The sequence below is a fragment of the Henckelia pumila genome, chromosome 3 (genome assembly GCF_033568475.1).
Source record: "Henckelia pumila isolate YLH828 chromosome 3, ASM3356847v2, whole genome shotgun sequence".
In the NCBI taxonomy this organism is placed as follows: domain Eukaryota; kingdom Viridiplantae; phylum Streptophyta; class Magnoliopsida; order Lamiales; family Gesneriaceae; genus Henckelia; species Henckelia pumila.
The window spans coordinates 51,714,412-51,735,999 of NC_133122.1; the positions used below are offsets into that span (position 1 = coordinate 51,714,412).

The 21,588-nt window shown below is 36.3% G+C and overlaps 1 protein-coding gene across 1 annotated transcript; it reads left to right on the forward strand.

Annotated features, from left to right (window-relative positions):
* Positions 1–112: 112 nt before the first annotated feature.
* Positions 113–17,812, forward strand: LOC140886730 (uncharacterized). Its single transcript, XM_073293489.1, has 26 exons — positions 113–327; positions 1,537–1,698; positions 8,351–8,516; positions 8,600–8,716; positions 8,799–8,926; positions 9,024–9,183; positions 10,062–10,129; positions 10,521–10,619; positions 10,707–10,822; positions 11,332–11,506; positions 11,593–11,703; positions 11,791–11,869; positions 11,960–12,103; positions 12,187–12,300; positions 13,466–13,587; positions 13,653–13,735; positions 13,808–13,932; positions 14,026–14,143; positions 14,241–14,378; positions 16,246–16,342; positions 16,457–16,573; positions 16,665–16,757; positions 16,839–16,944; positions 17,073–17,215; positions 17,311–17,388; positions 17,468–17,812. Exons 1-26 carry the CDS (start codon positions 163–165, stop codon positions 17,612–17,614), a joined length of 3,171 nt encoding a protein of 1,056 aa, XP_073149590.1. The 5' UTR covers positions 113–162; the 3' UTR covers positions 17,615–17,812.
* The last annotated feature ends 3,776 nt before the right edge of the window (positions 17,813–21,588 follow it).

Below are 21,588 nucleotides of genomic sequence, written 5' to 3' on the forward strand. Positions count from 1 at the left end.
GAATCTTAAAAACTTAAAACGGGCCTCAGACAGCGGCCCATCAATTCTATTTCACCGTCCATTAACTTCGAGTCTCAGGGTTTTACATATATTCCTTCAACCTTAGCATTGGCTCTCACTTCTGCGATTTCGAACGGAATCTGAAAGACTGGGAACGGAAATATGGCTTCCGACGCGGTGAAAATTTCTACTGATTCGAGGAATTTGAAGTTGAGGGAACTATTGAAGGAATTGCAGCTCGACTACTCTCCTTCCAATACTAAAATTATCGATGATGTTGTTTCTTCGATCAAAGAAGCTATAGCTGGAATTCCCAATGATATTCCGGTACGTTCTCCAGAGTGTGATTTTTGCTTTCCAGTTTCACGGCTTCTTCTACCATTAGGAAACTGATAGTTTGTTGCAAGAGAAAAGAGTGTCTTAAAATTGTGAAAAATAATTTTGCGAACTAATTGGAGAATGGAAAGATATGAACTTGCGAACTTTGAAGAAATCAAAAGAGAAAAAATAAGTTGAATGTTGGAAATAGCAAGTGCCGAAAATTTTAGAGAATAAATTGATAGTTTTTTAATCGGTAAATAGTTTCCAGATTTTACGTTAACTTTAATGTTGAGTTATGAATTGTTAAGGACGCAGCTTTGAACTAAACCCTTCTCAGCCCAGCCTTAAGACTCTAGTTTCACAATTTGATTTCATTGTTTAGATAACTTATACTCTTGTTTAAATATTAATTTCTATTTATTTGGTTGTTTGTTTATTTTATTTACGCTTTTATCAATTTACGATGCATGTTAGTAAAAATGTTATTGTAGATGTTGCTAACATATAGTGACAACATCTGAATCTGTTTATGTGCAATCTATTATTTATTGCATGATCAATTTAGTTAAACAGATTATTTCAGGATTCACCAAGATTGTTTTGTAAAATCAGTTTGGTTAATTTGGTTGGCAGACTTTCAATTGATCTAATGACCATCCATAGCTTATTAAATAAATTAGCACAAGATATAATACAAGACACAAAAATATTAAACTTTATTTATATTACACTATTAATTTGCTTTATTTGCATGACATCTGCTGAAGGTGAACAAATTGGGGCATGTGTTTTATGACCAATCGTACAATGTCAATTTCACATGTGCCGTCCAAGCTTCTAGAAAATTTGTTATGTTTTTTGTTGATTAGTTTATTCCGCTACCTTGGTGTTTTCTTCTCACCATTCCTCAATTGCTTGGTTGTAACAACTGTACATGACATGGATCAAAATATAAAAAGATAAAAAGACGAAATCTTTCTCACAATAAATTGTTACTAGCGTAATCCATCATTCAGCAAATGAGCTTTTTGAACCTTATTCAAAACTTTAACATCATCAGTCATCAATTCGAATTTTTGAATTTTTTTATTTGGTGATTTTATATTTTCTTTTGGTGATTTTGTTTCTTATTAGAAATACTTTTCTGCTTTTTGTGATTTCTTTTTCCTGGAATTCGGCAATATTCTTTCATTTAATTCATGCTATTTGTGGTAGGTTACGGCTGCTGTTGCATCAGGTTTTGTGCGTGATATTTGTGCTGATAAAGTAGACTTTAAGTTTAGGAAGCCTGAGTCTGTAGAAATCGGGGGGAGTTATGCCTTTCAATCCATTGCAAGGCCAGACGTGACTGTGGATATTTTTCTCAGGTTACCCAAGGTAGGTACTTTTTGTAACTTAAAGTTTGAAATAAGAATGATATAGTAGTGAAGTTTTAAAAAGTTAGAACATTGACTATCTTTATCTATTAAAACATTACTGTTGATTAAATATATGTGTTTTGATTTTTTTTTTGGAAGAGATAGAATGAGAATTCTGTTGAACTTTTCATGTGATGATTCTGTCTTTATGGTTTGGCATTATTCTAAAAACTTGGTGTTCTCAGGTTCAGGTTTTGTGAAATTTGTAATCTCTAATTTTTTTATTTTGGTGAAATTACTAACATTTGATATTTGTTGTGTTCTTCCGATAATAAGAGATTAACACAGCAAAGAACACGAAGAACACAAGGTAATAGATGTGATTGTATTGCTAAAATGGTAAACCCCAGAGTAAAAACACTCTGTACAAAGATTTCCTCCCTAGCTAAGTGCTAGTCACTCTTCACGTGTAATCTCTTCAAAATAATAACTGAATATCGTTTACACAACATCACTATCTTATATATCATCACCCCCTTCCCGTGTATTCTTTTGCGATCTCCTAACATACACATTAACAATCTTGGGCTTTTCTTGTCCACTTTCACTTGGGCCCTCCTGGTTTAAGCTTCCTGAGCCCAATGGATCTTTATTCATAACATCTCTGGCTTCCTCAAAAATCGCCTTGTCCTCAAGGCGAAAATCAGGAAACTGCGCGGAGAAAACAGCTAAGGTCTCCCACGTGGCATCCTCTTCCGATCTGCCTTTCCATTTCACCAGTAGTTGCTTAGTCAGCTCTCCATGTAACAATTTAATCCGCCCTTTGATCACGTAATCTGGTTCGAAAGTCATTAACATATCTGAATCCAACTCCTGAGGCAATCTTGCCTCCCCTGACTCCTTCCCCATAGCTTTTTTTAAACATGAAACATGAAAAACTGGGTGCACCTTAGACCCTTCAGGTAATTGTAAACGATATGCCACCTCTCCCACTTTCTTTACAACCTTAAATGGGCCGTAAAACCTTGCTGCCAGCTTCTGAGATACTCGTGTACAAACTGAGGCTTGGCGGTACGGACGCAACTTCAAATAGACCATATCCAACACCTGAAAATGAATCTCCCGCCTATGCTGATTAGCATAGTTTGACATATGTTGTTGAGCCCTGACAAGATTGAATTTGAGCTGCCTCAAAAGCTCATCTCTGTCCCAAAGTGCCTGAGACACCGCCGCAACCACCGTCTCGCCAGGAAGAAAACGGATTATAGCTGGTGGTTTGCGTCCGTAGACCACCTCAAAAGGACTTAATCCGGCCGAAGTTTGGTAAGAAGTGTTATACCAGAATTCTGCCCAATGCAACCACTGTGACCAAAGCTTCGGCTGCTCCGAACAAAAACACCGCAAATACGTCTCGACACACTTATTCAAAGCTTCACTTTGGCCATCCGTTTCAGGATGATACGCGGTACTCATTTTGAGTTGAGTACCCTGTATTCGAAAAAGTTCAGACCAGAATAAGCTCAGAAACACGGGATCTCTGTCATTGACGATTGTTTTTGGCACCCCATGTAGCTTCACCACATTCTTAGTAAAAATATTAGCCACGGTTCTTGCGGTGTAGGGGTGTCTCAGCAACATAAAATGTCCATATTTGGACAGTCTATCAATAACCACGAAAATTACATCATACCCGTCGGCATTCCTGTGATGAAATCCATGGCCACGTCTTCCCAAATCACCTCAGGAATGTGCAGAGGTTGCAACAAGCCTGCTGGGGAGGTGGCCTCATACTTATGTTTCTGGCAAACTGCACATTCAGCAACAAACTTATTCACATCCGGACGCATCCCCTTCCAAAAAAAATTATTGGCAATTCGCTTATATGTTCTGAGTGCCCCCGAGTGGCCTCCCACAGGCGTGGCATGAAATTCATTCAATAATTTAGGAACCCAAGGTGAAGTTTGAGGGATAACTACTCTGCCTCGATGCAACAAGCAATCATTGATTATGGAGTAATGTTTGCTGTCCAGTGTCCCCATCTTCACTTTATCAAGAATGTCTTTTAACTTTGGATCCTCCCTAACAACCTTCTTTACATCTTCTATCTCCACCCATTCGGCTTTTGTTACTGCTGCTAGTTCCCCAACATCTTCCCTTCGAGATAAAGCATCTGCTGCTCCATTTTCAGCACCTGCTCTGTGTTTGATCTCAAACTCATATCCCAGTAGTTTTGCCAACCAATATTGCTGGTCCGGAGTCGTAATTCGTTGCTGTAACAGACTCCGAAGAGGCTTGTGATCCGTGATCACAACGAATTTGCGGCCCAGTAAGTAGTGGCGCCAATGCTGAACAGCCAAAACTAATGCCATGAGTTCTCTCTCATATGCTGACTTAGCTAATGCCCTTTCTGCCAATGCTTTGCTGTAGTAAGCCAAGGGTCTGCCCTCTTGGGTTAATACAGCCCCCAACCCCGTCCCTGACGCATCACACTTCACCACAAACTCTTGGCAAAAGTCAGGCATCCGCAGTACTGGAGCAGTGCTCAGAACTTGCTTCAACCCTTCAAATGCTTCCTCTGCCTTGTTGTTCCAGCAAAATTGGTTTTTCTTTAGTAAATCCGTTAATGGCCGTGCTAACTTCCCATAGTCTCTGATAAATTTTCTGTAATACCCGGTCAATCCCAGGAATCCCTGCAAGGACTTTACATTTTGTGGTCTCGGCCATTGACCAACACTCGTTATTTTCTCCGGATCCACTTGAACCCCTTGGCCACTGATGATGTGCCCTAGATACCCCACCTGATGCAACCCAAAGTGACACTTCTTTCTATTCAAAACAAGTGCATTGGCCTTCAGGACTCCCAACACAATTTCCACATGCACCAAATGCTCGTCCCAATCACGGCTATATATCAAAATGTCATCAAAAAATACAAGTACAAATTTTCGTAAGTAAGGCCTAAATACCTCGTTCATAGTTGCTTGAAACGTGGCAGGGGCATTCTTTAGCCCAAAAGGCATAACCAGGAATTCATAGTGGCCCTCGTGCGTCCGAAACGCTGTTTTTGGTACATCATTGGCTTGAACCCTGATTTGATGATACCCCGATTTGAGGTCTAACTTCGAAAAATGTCTCGATCCATGTAACTCATCAAACAGCTCCTCTATCACCGGAATCGGGTACTTATCTGCTATTGTAATTTCATTCAAGGCTCTATAATCGACACAAAACCTCCAACTACCATCCTTCTTTTTTACCAGTATGACTGGGCTTGAGTACGGGCTATTGCTGGGCTGTATTACACCGGACTTCAACATTTCGTTTACCATACGCGCGATTTCATCTTTCTGCCGATGAGTGTAACGATAAGGGCGGACTGATATTGGCCCACAACCCTCTCGTATGATTATTGCATGATCCTGGTTGCGGTTAGGAGGTAGTCCCTGGGGTTCACAGAATACCACGGCATAAGTATCAAGGAGGCGATGTAAAGCCCCATTAGGTGTTGGTACCACTGTAGAAGGCTGCCCATCTGCATCACTTTTCCATTTTACCAACACTGTCCCACCAAATTCCACATCTGTGGTCTTGACAATTGATTTAAGAGATACTATGGATCGATTGAGTGACGGATCACCATGTAGCTCCACAGTTCGCCCACCCCAACTAAACTTCATTTGCATTTTCTCCCAATTCAGCAAGACATCTCCTAGAGTACGTAACCAATCGACCCCAAGGATTAAGTCGATTCCCCCCAATTCGAAAATATAACCTGCAATCCTCATTTGACACTGACCCAAATCGATGTTTAAATTCTTGCACAACCCCTGACAGCCAATACGACCCCCATCCCCCAGACATACCGCAAATCGTACCCCTTCGTCAACTACCAGGCCCAACTCCTTAACCAGCTCCTTCGAGACAAAATTATGGCTTGCGCCACTGTCCACCATCGCAACCACCTCTCGACCTTCTAAAACCGCCTTCATTTTCAACGTTTGAGGGTGATTGATACCATGGACTGAATATAATGGCAACTCCAAGGTATTGTATTCCACATTTGAAGTTACTGCCCAAGTCTAGGGGTGTTCATCGGTCGGTTCGGTCCGGTTTTCGGTTTTTTATTTTGGTTTTTTCGGTTTTCGGTTTTAGAAATATATAATCCGATATCCGAACCGTTTTTCTTCGGTTCGGTTCGGTTTTTTACTAAATTGGTTCGGTTATTTCGGTCGTTTATTTCGGTTTTAATATAATTATTTTAATTAATATTATAAATATATTTTAAAATATAATATATTATCTTTTATTGATTTTTTTGTAAAATATTTAAATTCAAAGTCTAAATGATTTAAATAAACAACAATCAACTAAAAATTATTAAAAATGATTCTTTATTCACTAGGTATCATCTCATAAAATATATAAAATAAACAATTATATAAATAAAATTATTAATTTAATAAAATTTCGGTTTTTTCGGTCGGTTCGGTTTTGAGATATATAATCCGAAACCAAACCAAATAAATTTTGGTTTTAACATTTATATCCGAATTTCAAATTTCGGTTTTCGGTTCGGTTCGGTGTTTGGTTTTTCTGGTTTGGATTTTCGGTTTTTTCGGTTTTATCCGAAGTTTGAACACCCCTACCCAAGTCTCACCTTCCACCATCGGCTGCAAACCCTCTTCTTCTCCAGGCCCCGGCTCACCCCCATCCGCTTCCCCTTCTTCTTCGGCCAGAATAGTAACTCGCAAGCTTTTATGGGTGCAGACATGCATCGGATGATATGACTCACCACATTTAAAGCAGAGTCCCTTTTCACGTCGGTGAAGAAACTCTTGGTGAGAAACTATTTTACCATCGCGGGTCGGAGGCAGTGATGCCCTAGCCACACTGCCGCTCCGCTCAGCGCCACTGTTTCTGCCGTAGATAGGCCGCGAACCTCCGGCGGGAGGTGCTGGGGTGAAGGGTCTACGGACGGCTGAATCGCCTGGGCTTGTTGGTTTGGTATTCCCATAAGTCGGTAGAGGATTTTTATTTGAGAAGCCGCTATTGAATTGGGCCTGAGAGGCCCAACCCATTCCAGATGATTTCTGCTCATGGCCTGAGCCATAACCCGATCTGTATCTTCCCCGATCCACCACCGCACCAAACAACTCCATCTCCAAACCTCGCGCCAACGTCATGGTGCGATCTACCGTCCGAGGGTTGTGGACGATCATCCGCCGGCGTATCTCCTCTCGCAGACCACTCAAAAAATAACCCAGACATTGATCCTCTTGAACATCGCCTACCTGGACCACCAACCTCTCAAATTTCTCGATGTATGCATCGACCGATTGTTGCTCTTGTTTTAACGACGCCATCAACTCAAATGGATTAGCATCAAGCCCACCATAACGCTTGATGATTTCTTCAGCGAATCTGTCCCAATTCATATTTGGGATCCGTGTTCTCATCCAACGGTACCAGTGCACCGTGGAACCGTGCATACAGATGTAGGCCAATTTGAGCCGACACTCTACTGGTGTCTCATGAACTGTAAAATACTGTTCCATCTTCCCCAGCCAACCCATTGGGTCCTCTCCTTCAAACGCCGGCAGATCAATCTTCTTCAAGGCAGTCTTCATCTCCTCCGACATCCCTTCATTACCAGCGCCACCCACAACACTCTCTCCCTTCTCGTGCCCTCCTCCTCCTCCTTGTACTTCGTCCATCCGGATAATATTGATTGTCTCCCTTCCTTGTCCCTTGATAAATTGTTCCATCATCGCTTTCAATTCCCCAAACCCGTCGAGAGCTTGTTCGATCTTCTCCAATCTCCCTTGCATATGTAACACCGTCTCCTGTAACCCACCCACTGATCTCTCCATGGTTTCGATTTTCGCTTCTGCTCGTGTGCTGGCCATCGTGATTTAGCGCTTCTCAAGGATCCGGCAGGTCGGACCAATGTTGTGTTCTTTCGATAATAAGAGATTAACACAGCAAAGAACACAAAGAACACAAGGTAATAGATGTGATTGTATTGCTAAAATGGTAAACCCCAGAGTAAAAACACTCTGTACAAAGATTCCTCCCTAGCTAAGTGCTAGTCACTCTTCATGTGTAATCTTTTCAAAATAATAACTGAATATCGTTTACACAACATCACTATCTTATATATCATCACCCCCTTCCCGTGTATTCTTTTGCGATCTCCTAACATACACATTAACAATCTTGGGCTTTTCTTGTCCACTTTCACTTGGGCCCTCCTGGTTTAAGCTTCCTGAGCCCAATGGATCTTTATTCATAACAATATTGCATGTCCCTTCTTTTAATTATCCAAAAATGGAATTCAGGGTCTTAAAACTTGTTACAGATCCGTTTGTGACTCACATATGGTTATCTTCTTGTTTTGTGTTTGGTTTTCCGCTGTGCAAAACTGATCTCGATAAATGATTATATTGATATGAAGAAGATGCTACTAGCAATCTAGCATGCAACAAGTTTCTTTAACACCAAGGTTTAATGTTATAATCATGAACATGTGGAGTATGCATTTGTCCATTGTATTAAGTTTTGTGATATGGTGTCAAATGTTGTGAGACCCAGCTATTTTATAATGTAATGTACAATGCATGTTTTAGCAATACTTTACATCAAATATTTATCTTTTATTTTTAATATGACAGGAATGTTTTCATGAAAAAGATTATCTCAATCATCGTTACCATGCCAAAAGATTTCTTTATCTTTGCATGATAAAAAAATATTTGAGATGTTCTTCTTTAGTTCAAGATGTTAGATGGTCCACATTTCATAATGAAGCACGGAAACCTATATTGGTCGTTTATCCAGGTTTTAATTTTTTATACTTAATTTCCTCTACTTTTTGTTGATAATTATCCTTTAATTTTCTTAAATGTCTTTCAATGTATCAGCTGCAAGGTTTTCTGGGGACATTGTATTTTCAGTGAAAATAATTCCTACGTCACCATTTTTGTTCAAGTTATCAAAATTAAACATGACGAGGAACAATATCCGCACCATGAATCAAGGTTTGAATATCATTAGTTGTTATATTTATCATCTTTGAGTTTTGTTGAACTTTTCAACTAAATGCAAACTTAATAACACAAGATTTACAAGCTACCCCAAATTACAACATGAGCATTCTGGAGGACATGTTTATTGAAGATAATGCAGATTGCGTCAAGAAAACTTTCATTGGATGGAAGGAACTGGGAGAAGCATTGGTACTCATGAAAGTACGATGAGCTGTACAGTGTTTTTATTCATTTTTATGCTTGCTTGATAGTAGTTATGTTCCTTTGCATGAAATATTATATTTGTGTGATGTACAAGGTTTGGGCTCGGAAGCGAAGTTCGTTGTATGTCCATGACTGTCTAAGTGGATTTCTAATCACCATGATAATGACATATCTCGTGTCAAAGTCTGGTAAAAATCACATCAACAGAACAATGAGTTCAATCCAGATTTTGCGCATCACCATGGACTTTATTGGTACGTGTGAATATACTTTTGGCTCATGCATTATACACATATTTGACACTGTAGATACAAGGTAGTTTCCGGAATCAAAATTATCTTAAAAAGAATATTCTTGATGTTGTTGTAGTATTATAGTTCTGTTCTCATCTTTTGCTAATATACGACTCTAAAATTAGTTGGATTAAGTACCTCTTGCTTGGATTGATTATACTAATTCTTCTTGTTTGGTAATTATGTTTGGCAATTATATATGTTTGAGATGCTCCGTTATGTGAATTTCCCTTAATATTTCGTGGATATGATAGCGGTTTGTACACCTGTTCATCTTTGGTGAATGGTATGCCATGCATTTCTGAGGCTGTGAGATGTTCAATATAATAAAATGCCTTGGCAATTCGGTTTTAGCAATTTTCCTTTTACCTTTAAATGCTTCATCTGAGTGTTTATTGAACCTTGAGATGTTCAATTACTCCTTTTTCAATGTTGATGGTCATTTCCCTTTTTTTTGGGTGATAAAGCATAGTTGTCATTTCAGTAGTTAACTACATTTATAAGTAATGCTACTTGATTCATTAGTAAAGTGTTTCCTGTAGTTTAACTGCATTCCGTTTGTCAAGACAACTTGCCATGGTAACTCTTGTCATGTTTTCCTTCATTCCACCAAGACTTTTCAAGATACTGGGTGGAACATCTAGATCGGGAGGCCATTCATTTATTCGATAAACTTTTTGTACCAAACTGTTCTTTTTTTTTTTTGGCTACAAACAGCTGACTGTACTTATCTAGAGTTTTCATCTTGTTGTTACAGCGTGATACCATTGACAACCACTAGGATGGGTTGCCTATTGAAATTATCTCCTGTTAATATAACAACTATATCTTGTTTTCAGCCAATTCAAAACTATGGGACACCGGACTCTTCTTTCAGCGCAATGGAGAAGATAACGTTCCAAGCAAGGTACTACACCTCATTGTTTATGTTTCTTTCGGTTCTATCTACCTTTATGATAATTTCCATTTCTCGGATTCTTTTAGCTCTTCCCACCAAGTGCGAGTTTCCACTAATTTCCAAATGAATGGTTTCAGTTATTAACTTGCTTTCAGTGAGCTATATTTTGAACTTGACCTTGGTGCATATCTCATCAGCCAGTAAAGTTGGCATCTGTTTAAAGAAAACCATGATGGGTTTCCCTTTCTTCGGCTACCCATCATATGCTATTATGCTACAGCTAACCTTTACAATTCTCTTGAATTTAGTTTAGGATCTTGAACTCGATGTTGACATGAATATTCCCACACTTTTAATAATATCTTGTTTGCTGTATGCTAATTCTATATTGGAATCACAGGAAAAATGGAAGCAATTGCAATTATTTCCCGTAATCATTTGTGATTCATTTGCTACATACAATATGGCATTTCGAGTCTCGCTGAGTGGTTTCCAAGAGGTAATCTCTTTTATGGATCTCAATCCAGAAGTTATCAGATTGATTATACTTATTCGTTGATGATTAACAAATAGTATTTATTTTTAGCTTCGCGATGAGGCTGCTATGGCAATTACTTGCATTGATAAATGTAAAGATGGGGGCTTTGATGAGATCTTTATGAAAGATGTTGATTTTCCTGCCAAATATGACTACTGCACAAGGTACATTGTAGTTGTATATAATTGTGATTGTTTGTGAGAGAGACAAATCAATATATTTTTATTTATTTAATTAATTGAAAGCTATGACCGTCAATACATAAATCCTATGCCTGTGATGGGTAAATATTTTATATTATTTGAAATTGAACAAACTTTTGTGGCATATTAACACATTTTGCTTTTAGTGGACAAGAAGTTGTGAATGTATGATTGCATACCTTCAAACACTTCTTGTTAGTGAAAAAGACAATATTCATTGAACTTTATTAAATATTATGTGGATTTCTTCGAGGATGGATGAAAGAAGAATTATTAAAGGTGAAAGTCGGTATTTTCTTTCAGAAATGTGCTGGCTGATAATTTTTCATCGAGTTGATAAAGCAGTGGAAGATGATTCTATGTACCTACCACAAAAATATTTGACTTAGGATTTCTCATTATGCATAAGATTATATGAATTGCCTATTACTTCATGTACTAGCTGCTTGTCTGACACATGGAGTTTTTAGATTAAATTTGAAGGGCAATCATGATATTTATGTTCCTGGATTTTGCTTGGACAAAGAATGTTGGAGAGCATACGAGCAGAAGGTATTTAATATCATAGATCAAGCATTAACGGGGAGAACTAAGCTGATTCGAGTAATGTGGAGGAACACTGCTTCTGAATGCAATTTTGAAGATGTAAGATTCTACAAATAGTTATCCAAAGCAATGCTTGGAGTATATGTCATGAGTTGTTGGATTTGTATATTTTCTTCTAATTATAGGGTTTATCTATGCTGGATGGAGAGTCTTTATTTATTGGTATCACAATAAGCTCTGTGGAAGAGGCATTCAAACAGGCAATCGTGGGTCCTAGTTCGGAAGACAAAGATAAGGTTGTTTACTTCCGTGTTCCTCATCCCATTTTATGTGTATTTATGTAGCTTTGATCAATTTCTGAACGATTACGATTACTGAAATAGGCTCTAGCATTTAGAAAGTTCTGGGGGGATAAGGTTACCCTGAGATGGTTTCGTGATGGTAAAATTGCAGAAGTTGCAGGTCAGGAATCCATACTGGTTTCTACTTTGTTGCTGTCTGTTCCTAATGGTAATTTGGAAATAACGACTCACTCACAACCTTAATTATTAGTGTGGGAGCATGAGGACTGGGAAAAACATCTTATTATGAAGGAAATAACTGAGCATGCTCTGCAGCGGCATCTCTCCCTTCCAAAACAAAATATATTGTCCTTAGTAGACCAACTTGATTTTGCGCTCAACGTTGGCAATAGAGGTATGAATTTGTTTCTGTAATGGTGGTTTTCTGTAGATTCTTTTCAAACAAAATTAACCACTGATATGGATTCATGAGTACAGATCCTATATCATTTTCTAAGAATCTGTTGAAGGCATTTGATGACCTATCAAAGCAATTGCGCCTCCTTGATGACATTCCTCTCAGGATATCCAGCGTGCAGCCTCTAGACTCAGGTTTGTTGCTCAATTTTAATACCTTCCACCTTCACTCACACTAGCATTGTTGCATAATTTGGGCTGATGCTGTAGTCATCGACTTATGGAACTAGTTTTTCCTTTATATCACATTTACCACTTATTGCCTTAAAGCAATACTTATTAGAACAAATGTAGATACTGGTGGCAGAGTTTAACTGAAAGGAACTATTTAGTTTTCTAACATCAGATTTGTTATAGCGAAAATAAAACTGATATGTTGAGTGGGCATGCAATTCAGAATGGCCCAATCTTCACCCAATGCTTAAACTGAATGTTAAAATGTCTGCTGTTGGGTATGAGCAGTCCTTGTCATGCCCACAGCTGAGGTCAGGCAGGGGACTGGCCAACCATACTAACATTCCTGATATTTCTTACTTCCTACATAGTTTTAGTAAAGAATGGTGCTACCACAGGAAGGAGCCGCATTTTTCCAACAATGATAATTATTTCCATTCGTTTTCATGTTTGGTTCTTTAGCAAATGTACCATCCTGCAATAATTTTAGTTAGTTGCTTTGTTATTACCTTCACAAGAAGCCAAAGTATCAGACAGATGCTTTACTAACATTTATTTATTATTGACAAGTTTATGATTTCTGTGTACTAATTCTCCTGTTGTTTGCTTCTGAAAAGCACACGAGAGTTATCTGTATTCCCTGTCAAGGTGTAGAATTCTTATCTCTGCTAAGCTCTAATTGATATGCTCCACTGTCTCAATCAGCTCTGAAAATAAAACAACTTCTAAGAATGTCAGAAAACCGTTATCTATAACCACCAAAACATAAAATGAACAGTTATTGGGAAATTGTAAATGTTTCTTGGGTGGATATAATGGATAAGGTGCTTTGTTCATTTTGTAGGTCAACTTTCTAGTACAAACATACAATTATCTAAAATTCAAATTATTCATCATTAAGAATGATAATATGGTGAGGTGCGAGATTGATGCATGTATGTTATTTTTAATTGTGACATCTTTTGATTTAATAATCTGTACTAATCAAATACATTATACACCTGCTGTCGAGAAGCTCTTCATTGGGAAAAAAAATGATCTTTGTCATCCTGTCTGTTTCAGCACAAATGCTCTGCACAAGGAATTGTTATCACACTTAATGATTAGCTTTATACTTATACTGCAGCTTTTAGGTTGACATCTGTCCTTCCTCCCTCTCCGCATCCATTAGCACAAAAAGAAGGAATCTGTGTTAAACTAGAGAAAGAATACAGTACCTGTATACAATCACTTTTGGTCTTGATTCAGGTGAGCAGCAGACGATTAGTTATTTATCTATTATTTTCAAGAACTTATTCTTACTTCCTTAATAGTTGGAAGGTTCTGGAAACTGGCCAATGGATGAGCAGGCACGGGAGAAGACTAAATCAGCATTTCTCCTCAAAATTGCGGAGAGGTTGGTTTTGCATTTTTTTTTTGGTCGAAACCCCAGTGTTTATGTGTTTTATTTAATCGGGCAACTCTCCAGTCTTCAGGACAAGTTTGGGATTTCATGTACAGCTACAGAAGATGGTGTTTATGTTTTCATGTCAGGATATGCATTTCATCTTAAAATACTGCATGAGAGAGGATTGAGCTTGGTCAATAGAAAAAGTAAGATTCTATTTCCTACACAGCTTCCTATTTCATAGCAGTAACTTTCTGTATAGTAGGAAGTTGAGAATGATTTTTTTTTTTCATTTGCAGGTGATGCTCAAAAGAAGGTGGTTATGTCTTCAGATAAAGATCTTTTCCTTCTCAGTCAACATTCTAGCATGATTAATGGTTTACGAGGCCGTTTTCCTATATACGGGCAAGTTGTTCGGTGAGAATTTGGGCTCATTGCGAGATACTTCCCCTTTTGAACACTTTGGACTAAGATAGATTTTGAACTTCGACACTTACTTTTCTTTGTCTTATAGACTTGCAAAACGCTGGATATCTGCACATCTTTTTTCAAATGCATTTTCAGAAGAGACAATTGAGCTGTTAGTAGCCTATCTCTTCTTGAAGCCTTTGCCGTTCAGACCTCCATGCTCACGAATAACTGGATTTCTGAGGTTAATTTCTGATTCAGGTCCTTTTAATTTATCTTGCACCCCCTCCCCCTCTCTCAGATGGGCGTTTTGATTTTTTTTGTCAAATTTTTTGCTAAGTCAAACTTCATTTAATGCAACTAGCATATATTTCTAAATTGCTGGTTTTTGTTGATTGATTCTTTCAAACGTATTTTGGTGATTAGATAATTTATTTGATCGTCTGGCTTTAGCTTAATAGCATCGTGTTCTGCAGTGTTTTTAACTTCCATGATCCATCTGATGTTAAAGATTCACACTGTCTGATTACGAGAGTGGAGTCTCATTATTTGTTGGTAATTGTATGTAGTTTTAAGTTAGCTGTGGATCTCTAGATATTCTATCATTGCATACCTTTGTGTATGTTATCTTTTTGTCTTAATGCTGGTGCATTGCATCCTATTATAGAGTAGTAGGTTGTCAGAAGGAAGTGAAAAAAGTGATAGGTTGTCAATTTATTTTGCTTTCATGGTGGGTTCAGTGTGGTGAAGATTTGCAGTTGCATCTTTTATTTAAATTGCGAAGACTAAATTCTTATCCTCGCCTTTGAATTATTTTCTAGCTATAAATATTGAACCGGATCTGCTGATATTATTGGTTAGCAGACATAATATTCTAAATAGTCACCACCTCGACTCACACTCATCTTCTCTTACTCAAGTACAATGCAAACATAGTTTTTATTCTTGCTTGTGTGGAGAAGAAAAGTGGGATCTTGAAAGGAAAAGTGGTCTAAAAATGGATAATTCTTTTCAAAGTGGGGTGTGAGGGCTTAATGAGAAAAATCAAACATGATTTGAACAAGATTTTTCGTTACATTTCTACTTTTACGTGAGGGATGCAGCAACCTTCATCCAAAAAATTTGGTCCAAGAGAAAAAAGAAGAAAATAAGAAGACAGCCAGCCTAGGAGAGATGAATTTGTATGTTAAAAATTATTTTTTGAGCACATCACATTCTGTTGAGGAAACGAGTCAAACCGTTTTGATTTCAAAGGGCATATACCTGTCTTTCATGTTCTAGAAAGCCGTATTGCTCCGCATTCATGTCGAACATTGCCCTTGCCCAGTTGACTCTGGGAGTTGCTTGAGCTAAATAGTAAAATGGAGGATCGCTAAGGCAGAAAGGTAAGATTTAACTGAAATCAAGATCTCTTGCATCGGTATATGGCGGTGCAATTATGAAATTGCTTTCTTAAAAAAAAACTTGTGCATTCATCGGTAAACAAAACATTTTCAAATGATAAGAGCTTTAGTTCTGAAGAAGAGTTCTTTACTGATACATTTTATCTACTTGCTCTTTGTTGGTTGTTTTATTTGAGTTTGAATATATGGTGAACTGTTAGCAACCACAATTTATATATACTAATAATGGTAGAGAATTACAATAATGAAAAACCAGAGATATCTCTGTTCCCTATCCAAAGATAGTCTCTAGGCTAGTAATACTCAAGCAAAGGCCAATAAACTTCCTCCTAAAGCTCACCATTTCCCCCCTAATATATAATTTATATATTCCCCTTGCCTCCTCCCCCAAGTCATTCCTTCTAGAATCCTCTTCCCAAAATAACAGCTTCGGCCCAATGTATTTAGGCCCATGACAATATCAATATCTTGATTACTTAAGACCCATGGACCTAAGCACCTAACATGAACGCTGTAGTTGAAATATTTATAACTCACTGACATTTCTCATTCATTGATTAGCCAAAGATGATGCTTGATTGTATTAGTTTTTATTTTACGATGACTTTAAGTTCAGATGACCCCAATGACCCATTGAGCTTGATTTTTTACGAGTTAATTTTTTTGGGGGGATCATATTCACCATGAAGAATAATTTTTTACTTTCAGATTCCTAAGATTATTATCGCAGTATGATTGGAGTTTTTCTCCATTAATTGTTGACATCAATGGTGATTTGACTCCTGATGATGACAAAGAAATTAATGTAAGTGTTGCAACTTAAAAACTGATTAAATTGATAATTACTTATTTCTTAATTGCCTTTTCTGCAATGGAACTCATCTTGTTGAAACCATGATCACATATTTATGCTGTGTAGGAGAATTTCATGTCGACTAGAAAAGAGGAGTCCCAGAATGCAGGTCCAGCTATGTTTGTGGCTACTGCATATGACAAGGCTTCTGAAACTTGGACCAGCCACAGACCGACTGCGGCAGTGAGTAGCTCTTGATTACAGACTTTATTTAACCATACTTTTGGGTGTCATTGTCTTGGGTGTTAATACATATGCATATTTTATGTATAAGGAACTGAGAAGATTGGTAGCATATGCGGCCAGCAGTTCAAAATTGTTAACCAGAATCATTATGCAGAATCAGATGGATCCATACCAGTGGCAAGTAAGTGGCAAGTACTATTTTTAATGATATATTTTATTTTGTGCAACATTTAATAAGGATGGCGCATCTTTTCCCCTGCAGTGTCTTTTCCGCACACCTCTGAGCAACTACGATGCTGTCATTCTTCTTCACAGGGATAAACTGCCTTATCCAAACCACCTTCTATTTTCGTCCGATGTCGAGCAAGGTTTTTTTTTTCTTGGTCACATGTTTATGTTCAGCACAATCCTTCTCTATGTATGCATACCGTAAATTTATAGATTTGTTCATTTTCCCTTCTACTGGAACATATCTCGCAATTTGTCGCATGAGCAGGGTGGCATGTGATATGCGGGAGAGCTAGCAAGACCTTCCTGCCCCTTTTCTCGCCTCGGGAGATGGAAGGAAACTCGGAGGAACTGAAGAATAATCTGATGGTGAACTTTGAACCACTTAAATGTCTTGTAGCAGACATCGAGGCTAGTAACATATTTGCTAATGACATATTCGAGTGGCATCAATGCACTGTTTATACTGAAATTTGAGACCTATTCTTCTACCTTCCTTCATGCAGAAAGAATTTTCAAATGTATTCAAGCTGTGGTATGATTCTTTGGGAGGCGATGCTATTGGTCTCACCTTCGTTTCAAAGGTATGCCTCGTGATTCTCATTGCTGAGTCTCTCATGAATGTGATTATATCACTCTTTACCCTTAATTATATGATTTCAGAAACGGCGAAGAGATGAGTTTTCGGAAGATGACAATTTAGTTGATTCGCTACAATCAATGGGTAAACTGGGTAAAGGATTCATAAAAAGTGTTCTTCTCAAGACCCCAATACTAAAGAGGTGTACATCCAAGCGTATTCAAGATTGAGCCAAACCGAAGTTTGTTAGAGGTTTTCGCTCATTTTGCAGAAGCTGCAAGTCTATTTGGGATTGTAATCACTTTGAAGTAGAAAAAAGTGTAGGAGATAGTTGTTGAGTTATTTTTGGGATTAGTTTTCATGTATAAATATTTTGTGTAGGTAATATTAGCATTTTTATTCTTTATATTGAAGTGTTGGTTAGTTCTTTTTTTGTTTTTGTTTTTTAATTTCTGGAAAGTTGATTAGATTTTACAGCCACGTGACATGATGAAAGAATTAGGTCCGATCCTCGTCAATTGACATTAATTCAGTGAGAATCGTGGGTGAAAGAAAACAACGATTGGTTCCTTTGCTGCAGCAAAAATGGCTACGTGGAAGTGAATATGACCTTTCAATTCAGTGTCCTAAATCCTAATCTTATTGGGAAGGGCCTAGGAAAAAACATAAGACAACAAAATCATTCCTTTCGATCAATCTTTATTTCTTTTTAATTTCGAAGTTACACTGTCTCTGCAAATGAAATTTGCGACCTTTGCTGAGTATGGTTTGATTTAATCTAAAAAACACTAAAAATAATAATGAATGAATCTGGAACTCGGCTGAAAAATAAAGAATAAATTGTATTTCTCTTGTCTCGTATAGAAGCTCAAGTGCTGTCATTTGCATTTTGCTCGTTATTGCAAGTGTTAGATTTTAATGCCTCCAGAAGGACCTGGGAATTCTCAAAAAATGCTAGTCATATCTTAGTGCACATATAATTGATCCACGAATACTACTTGTCGGGTTTTTGAGACCCCGCCCCGTTGTACCTGGAGACGTAGTTGTCGCAGGCTGCTATTGTGGGAGATGCTGTGAAAGACATGCTTAGCCCCGACGCAGCAGCCAAGAAACTTGATATATTTTCACACGTTCGAGCTGCATGCAAGAAAAAGTGAAGTCCATTTTCTGCAGCAGCTCAAGAAGCCGGATATGCTTATTAAGGTGGTAAACTTGATGGCATAACTGTTGTCTCTTATGCCTCTTAATTGCTGAACCAATGCTTTGCTGATTTAGCCCCTGATTTCAACAGTCTATTAGACTATTCTGAACAGGTTTCACTATCGTCAATATTCGAAATTTGTTGAATTATTTCCTCTCTCTGCGTACTTTCTTTTTAGTCGATGAATGATATTAGAGGCAAAATAATTCATGATCTGTACTCTGTAGCATATTTTTCACAAAAAGATTCTTTTTAATTTTTTTATGAAAAGTGACGTATTTGTGGGTTCCTTTCGCGCAGTTAATCCATATATATGAGGTGACAAATATTTGACAAAAAAATAAATAAATAAATAACGTCAACATAAAATGATATATCTATATATATGAGGTGACACTCATATTAATTGTTTTTCTTATTAATATATTGTTTTTTTTTCATTTCTTAATTGTTGTGTATTTCATTGATTATTTAAAAAAAAATAAGGCAAGAACTTATGTGCCAAATAATTTTTTTGCCATCAATATTTTTTTTACTTTGATATCCTTATTAATTGTTGTCCTTATTATTATTATTATTATTATTATTATTATTATTATTAGTATTATTATTATTATTATTATTATTATTATTATTATTTTTGCATTTTCTCATTAATTATTGTGCATTGTTTGTTTTTTTTTTATACCATACTTAGCTTTATCTTTAAGCTCATTGATAGTTTTAAAAACAAGGCTAGAAATTATGCTCTTAAATAGTTGTTTTTGCCGCAAATGTTTTTTTATGGTTTACATTTACAAATTAATTTAAATTTTTTAATTTTTAATTTTTTTAATTTACTTGTTACCCTACCTAGATCCACTACTAATCACTTAATAAGCGTGTAATTAACTTAAATAAAATATTAACATATAAATAGTGAAATATAACTGAAAACTTAAGAATTAATTATATAACTCAATCGAATTGCAATAAAATACATAAATAGACTTAAACTAAAACTATCGGTAACATCTCTTCTTAGGTCTTGGTAATCGAATGAACGTTGATCCATCTCCTGAACAACTTGCAAGTTGTCTCATCGAATGTGATGTCCGTGATAGAAACATGAACGTGCATGAGTGAAATCTCCAAGTACGTAACCTATTGATACACATGTTTACACTCAATGCAAGAAGCATGACTACTCTGGTAAACATTGGAACTCATGCTTAGATTATATCAATCCCCAGTATGAGCACGTTGCTCCAAAAATCCAATGGGTGTCCCACATATTAATTATGATATTGGACTAGAACTGTCATGAGTAACCGCACACTCTGTTCTATGTACCCAATGGGAGTCACACGGTTACGAGAAACAAGAGCTGAGCGGCCTTAAGTAACTGAGTATCTCAAGGGTTATTAGGCAACATGATACACATGTTCGTTCATATATACACATAACAGGATAAACATGCATCATATGACAGATAATAATTCAACAAATAACAATGCAACAAAAATATTATGCATACTCAGCTTGACATCTCAGTCAGTATTTATATACCTCTAAACAACTGGTTTAGAAACACAAGATCTAAAGTTCTAGCCTAAAGATAAGTGTATGTTTATCCAATAGCTACCCCAAAGTCCCAATTACGAAAAGGTTTTGGCATTATAATTTCATATGTCATTAGTTCGCATAAGTCGAAAATCTCGTAACTTGAGAACAATTTCACTATGACCTCTGTGGTACCTTGGTCCTTGCTGGTTCTCAATAATATTTTGCAATTAATATTTTTTGTTGTTTACATTTATAACTTATAACAAATTTGATATTCGAATTGTCTTTTTAGATTCCTGATAATATGGTCGTCAATATATTATTTTTAAGTTATTATATGATTATTTTTAGAGATGATTCGTGTTGGTTGCAATATATAAAAACCATTGTCTCTTTAACTTAATATTCAATTTTTATGTTTGATGTGTTACGAGTTTTGACAAAAACAAGAAAAATAAATTCTAGCAAACGAATTCATTACACAGTTAGAGGCAAAACCAATATTATGCAGTTGGAAGAGCTAACAAATAAATCAATGAAAATTTTAGTGAATTTATCCATGTTAAGATGCATAATAAATCTTATATCATAACCTTATAAGTGAAATAAGTAAAACCTATACAAAACATAAAAAAAAAAAAAAAAAAGAAACAGAACAAATCAATCAAGGAATTTTATTTAGAATTGTAATTTATTCTATGCAAATTCTTGTCAAACTCAATGATTATAAATTCAAAAATCTATTAAATCAGCAAAATAAAGAACATGTCAGTATATTCGTACGTACAATAGAGTAAAAAATCATCTGCATAAACTTATAAGTCTATTGTAAAACTAAAAGAAACAAGTTGCATCATTTTTTAGTTTTGAATTGGTCTCTTATATCTTACTCGTTTTTTAAATCTGAAAACATTCTTTACTTTTCAGATATTGTTATAATTTATTGAGAATTAATTTTTTTCAAATTGAATAAATACATAATATAACTCTTGTAAATATTATTAACTAAAACATTGCATTTGTATATTATCAAAATAAGAAATAAACAAAGTTTGATCCGTGAGTGATATATATGAGTTAATGAGATATTTATAAAAGTTATAATTGCTAAAATAAAATAACGCATCTATATGATTTTAGCAACGTAGTTTTGAAATCAAAAGAACAAGAAATTTACTCATCTATCAATTTAATATCATATTTAAAATAATTATGAATCCAAATTTTCATTATTGTTAGATGATTTTTATTATAAAATCATTATAAATAAATTTAATTTGAAAATATCTTATATGTGTATATTTCAATGAGAGAAAATAAAAAAAACAAAAAAACAAAAATAAACTCTTTCGGACACACAAAAAGTAAGAAGGGGCGAAGAATTATCGTTTTTCATACGATGAGTATTATGTTTTCAAATTAAATGTATTATTTTCGAAATTTACATGTATTATTTGA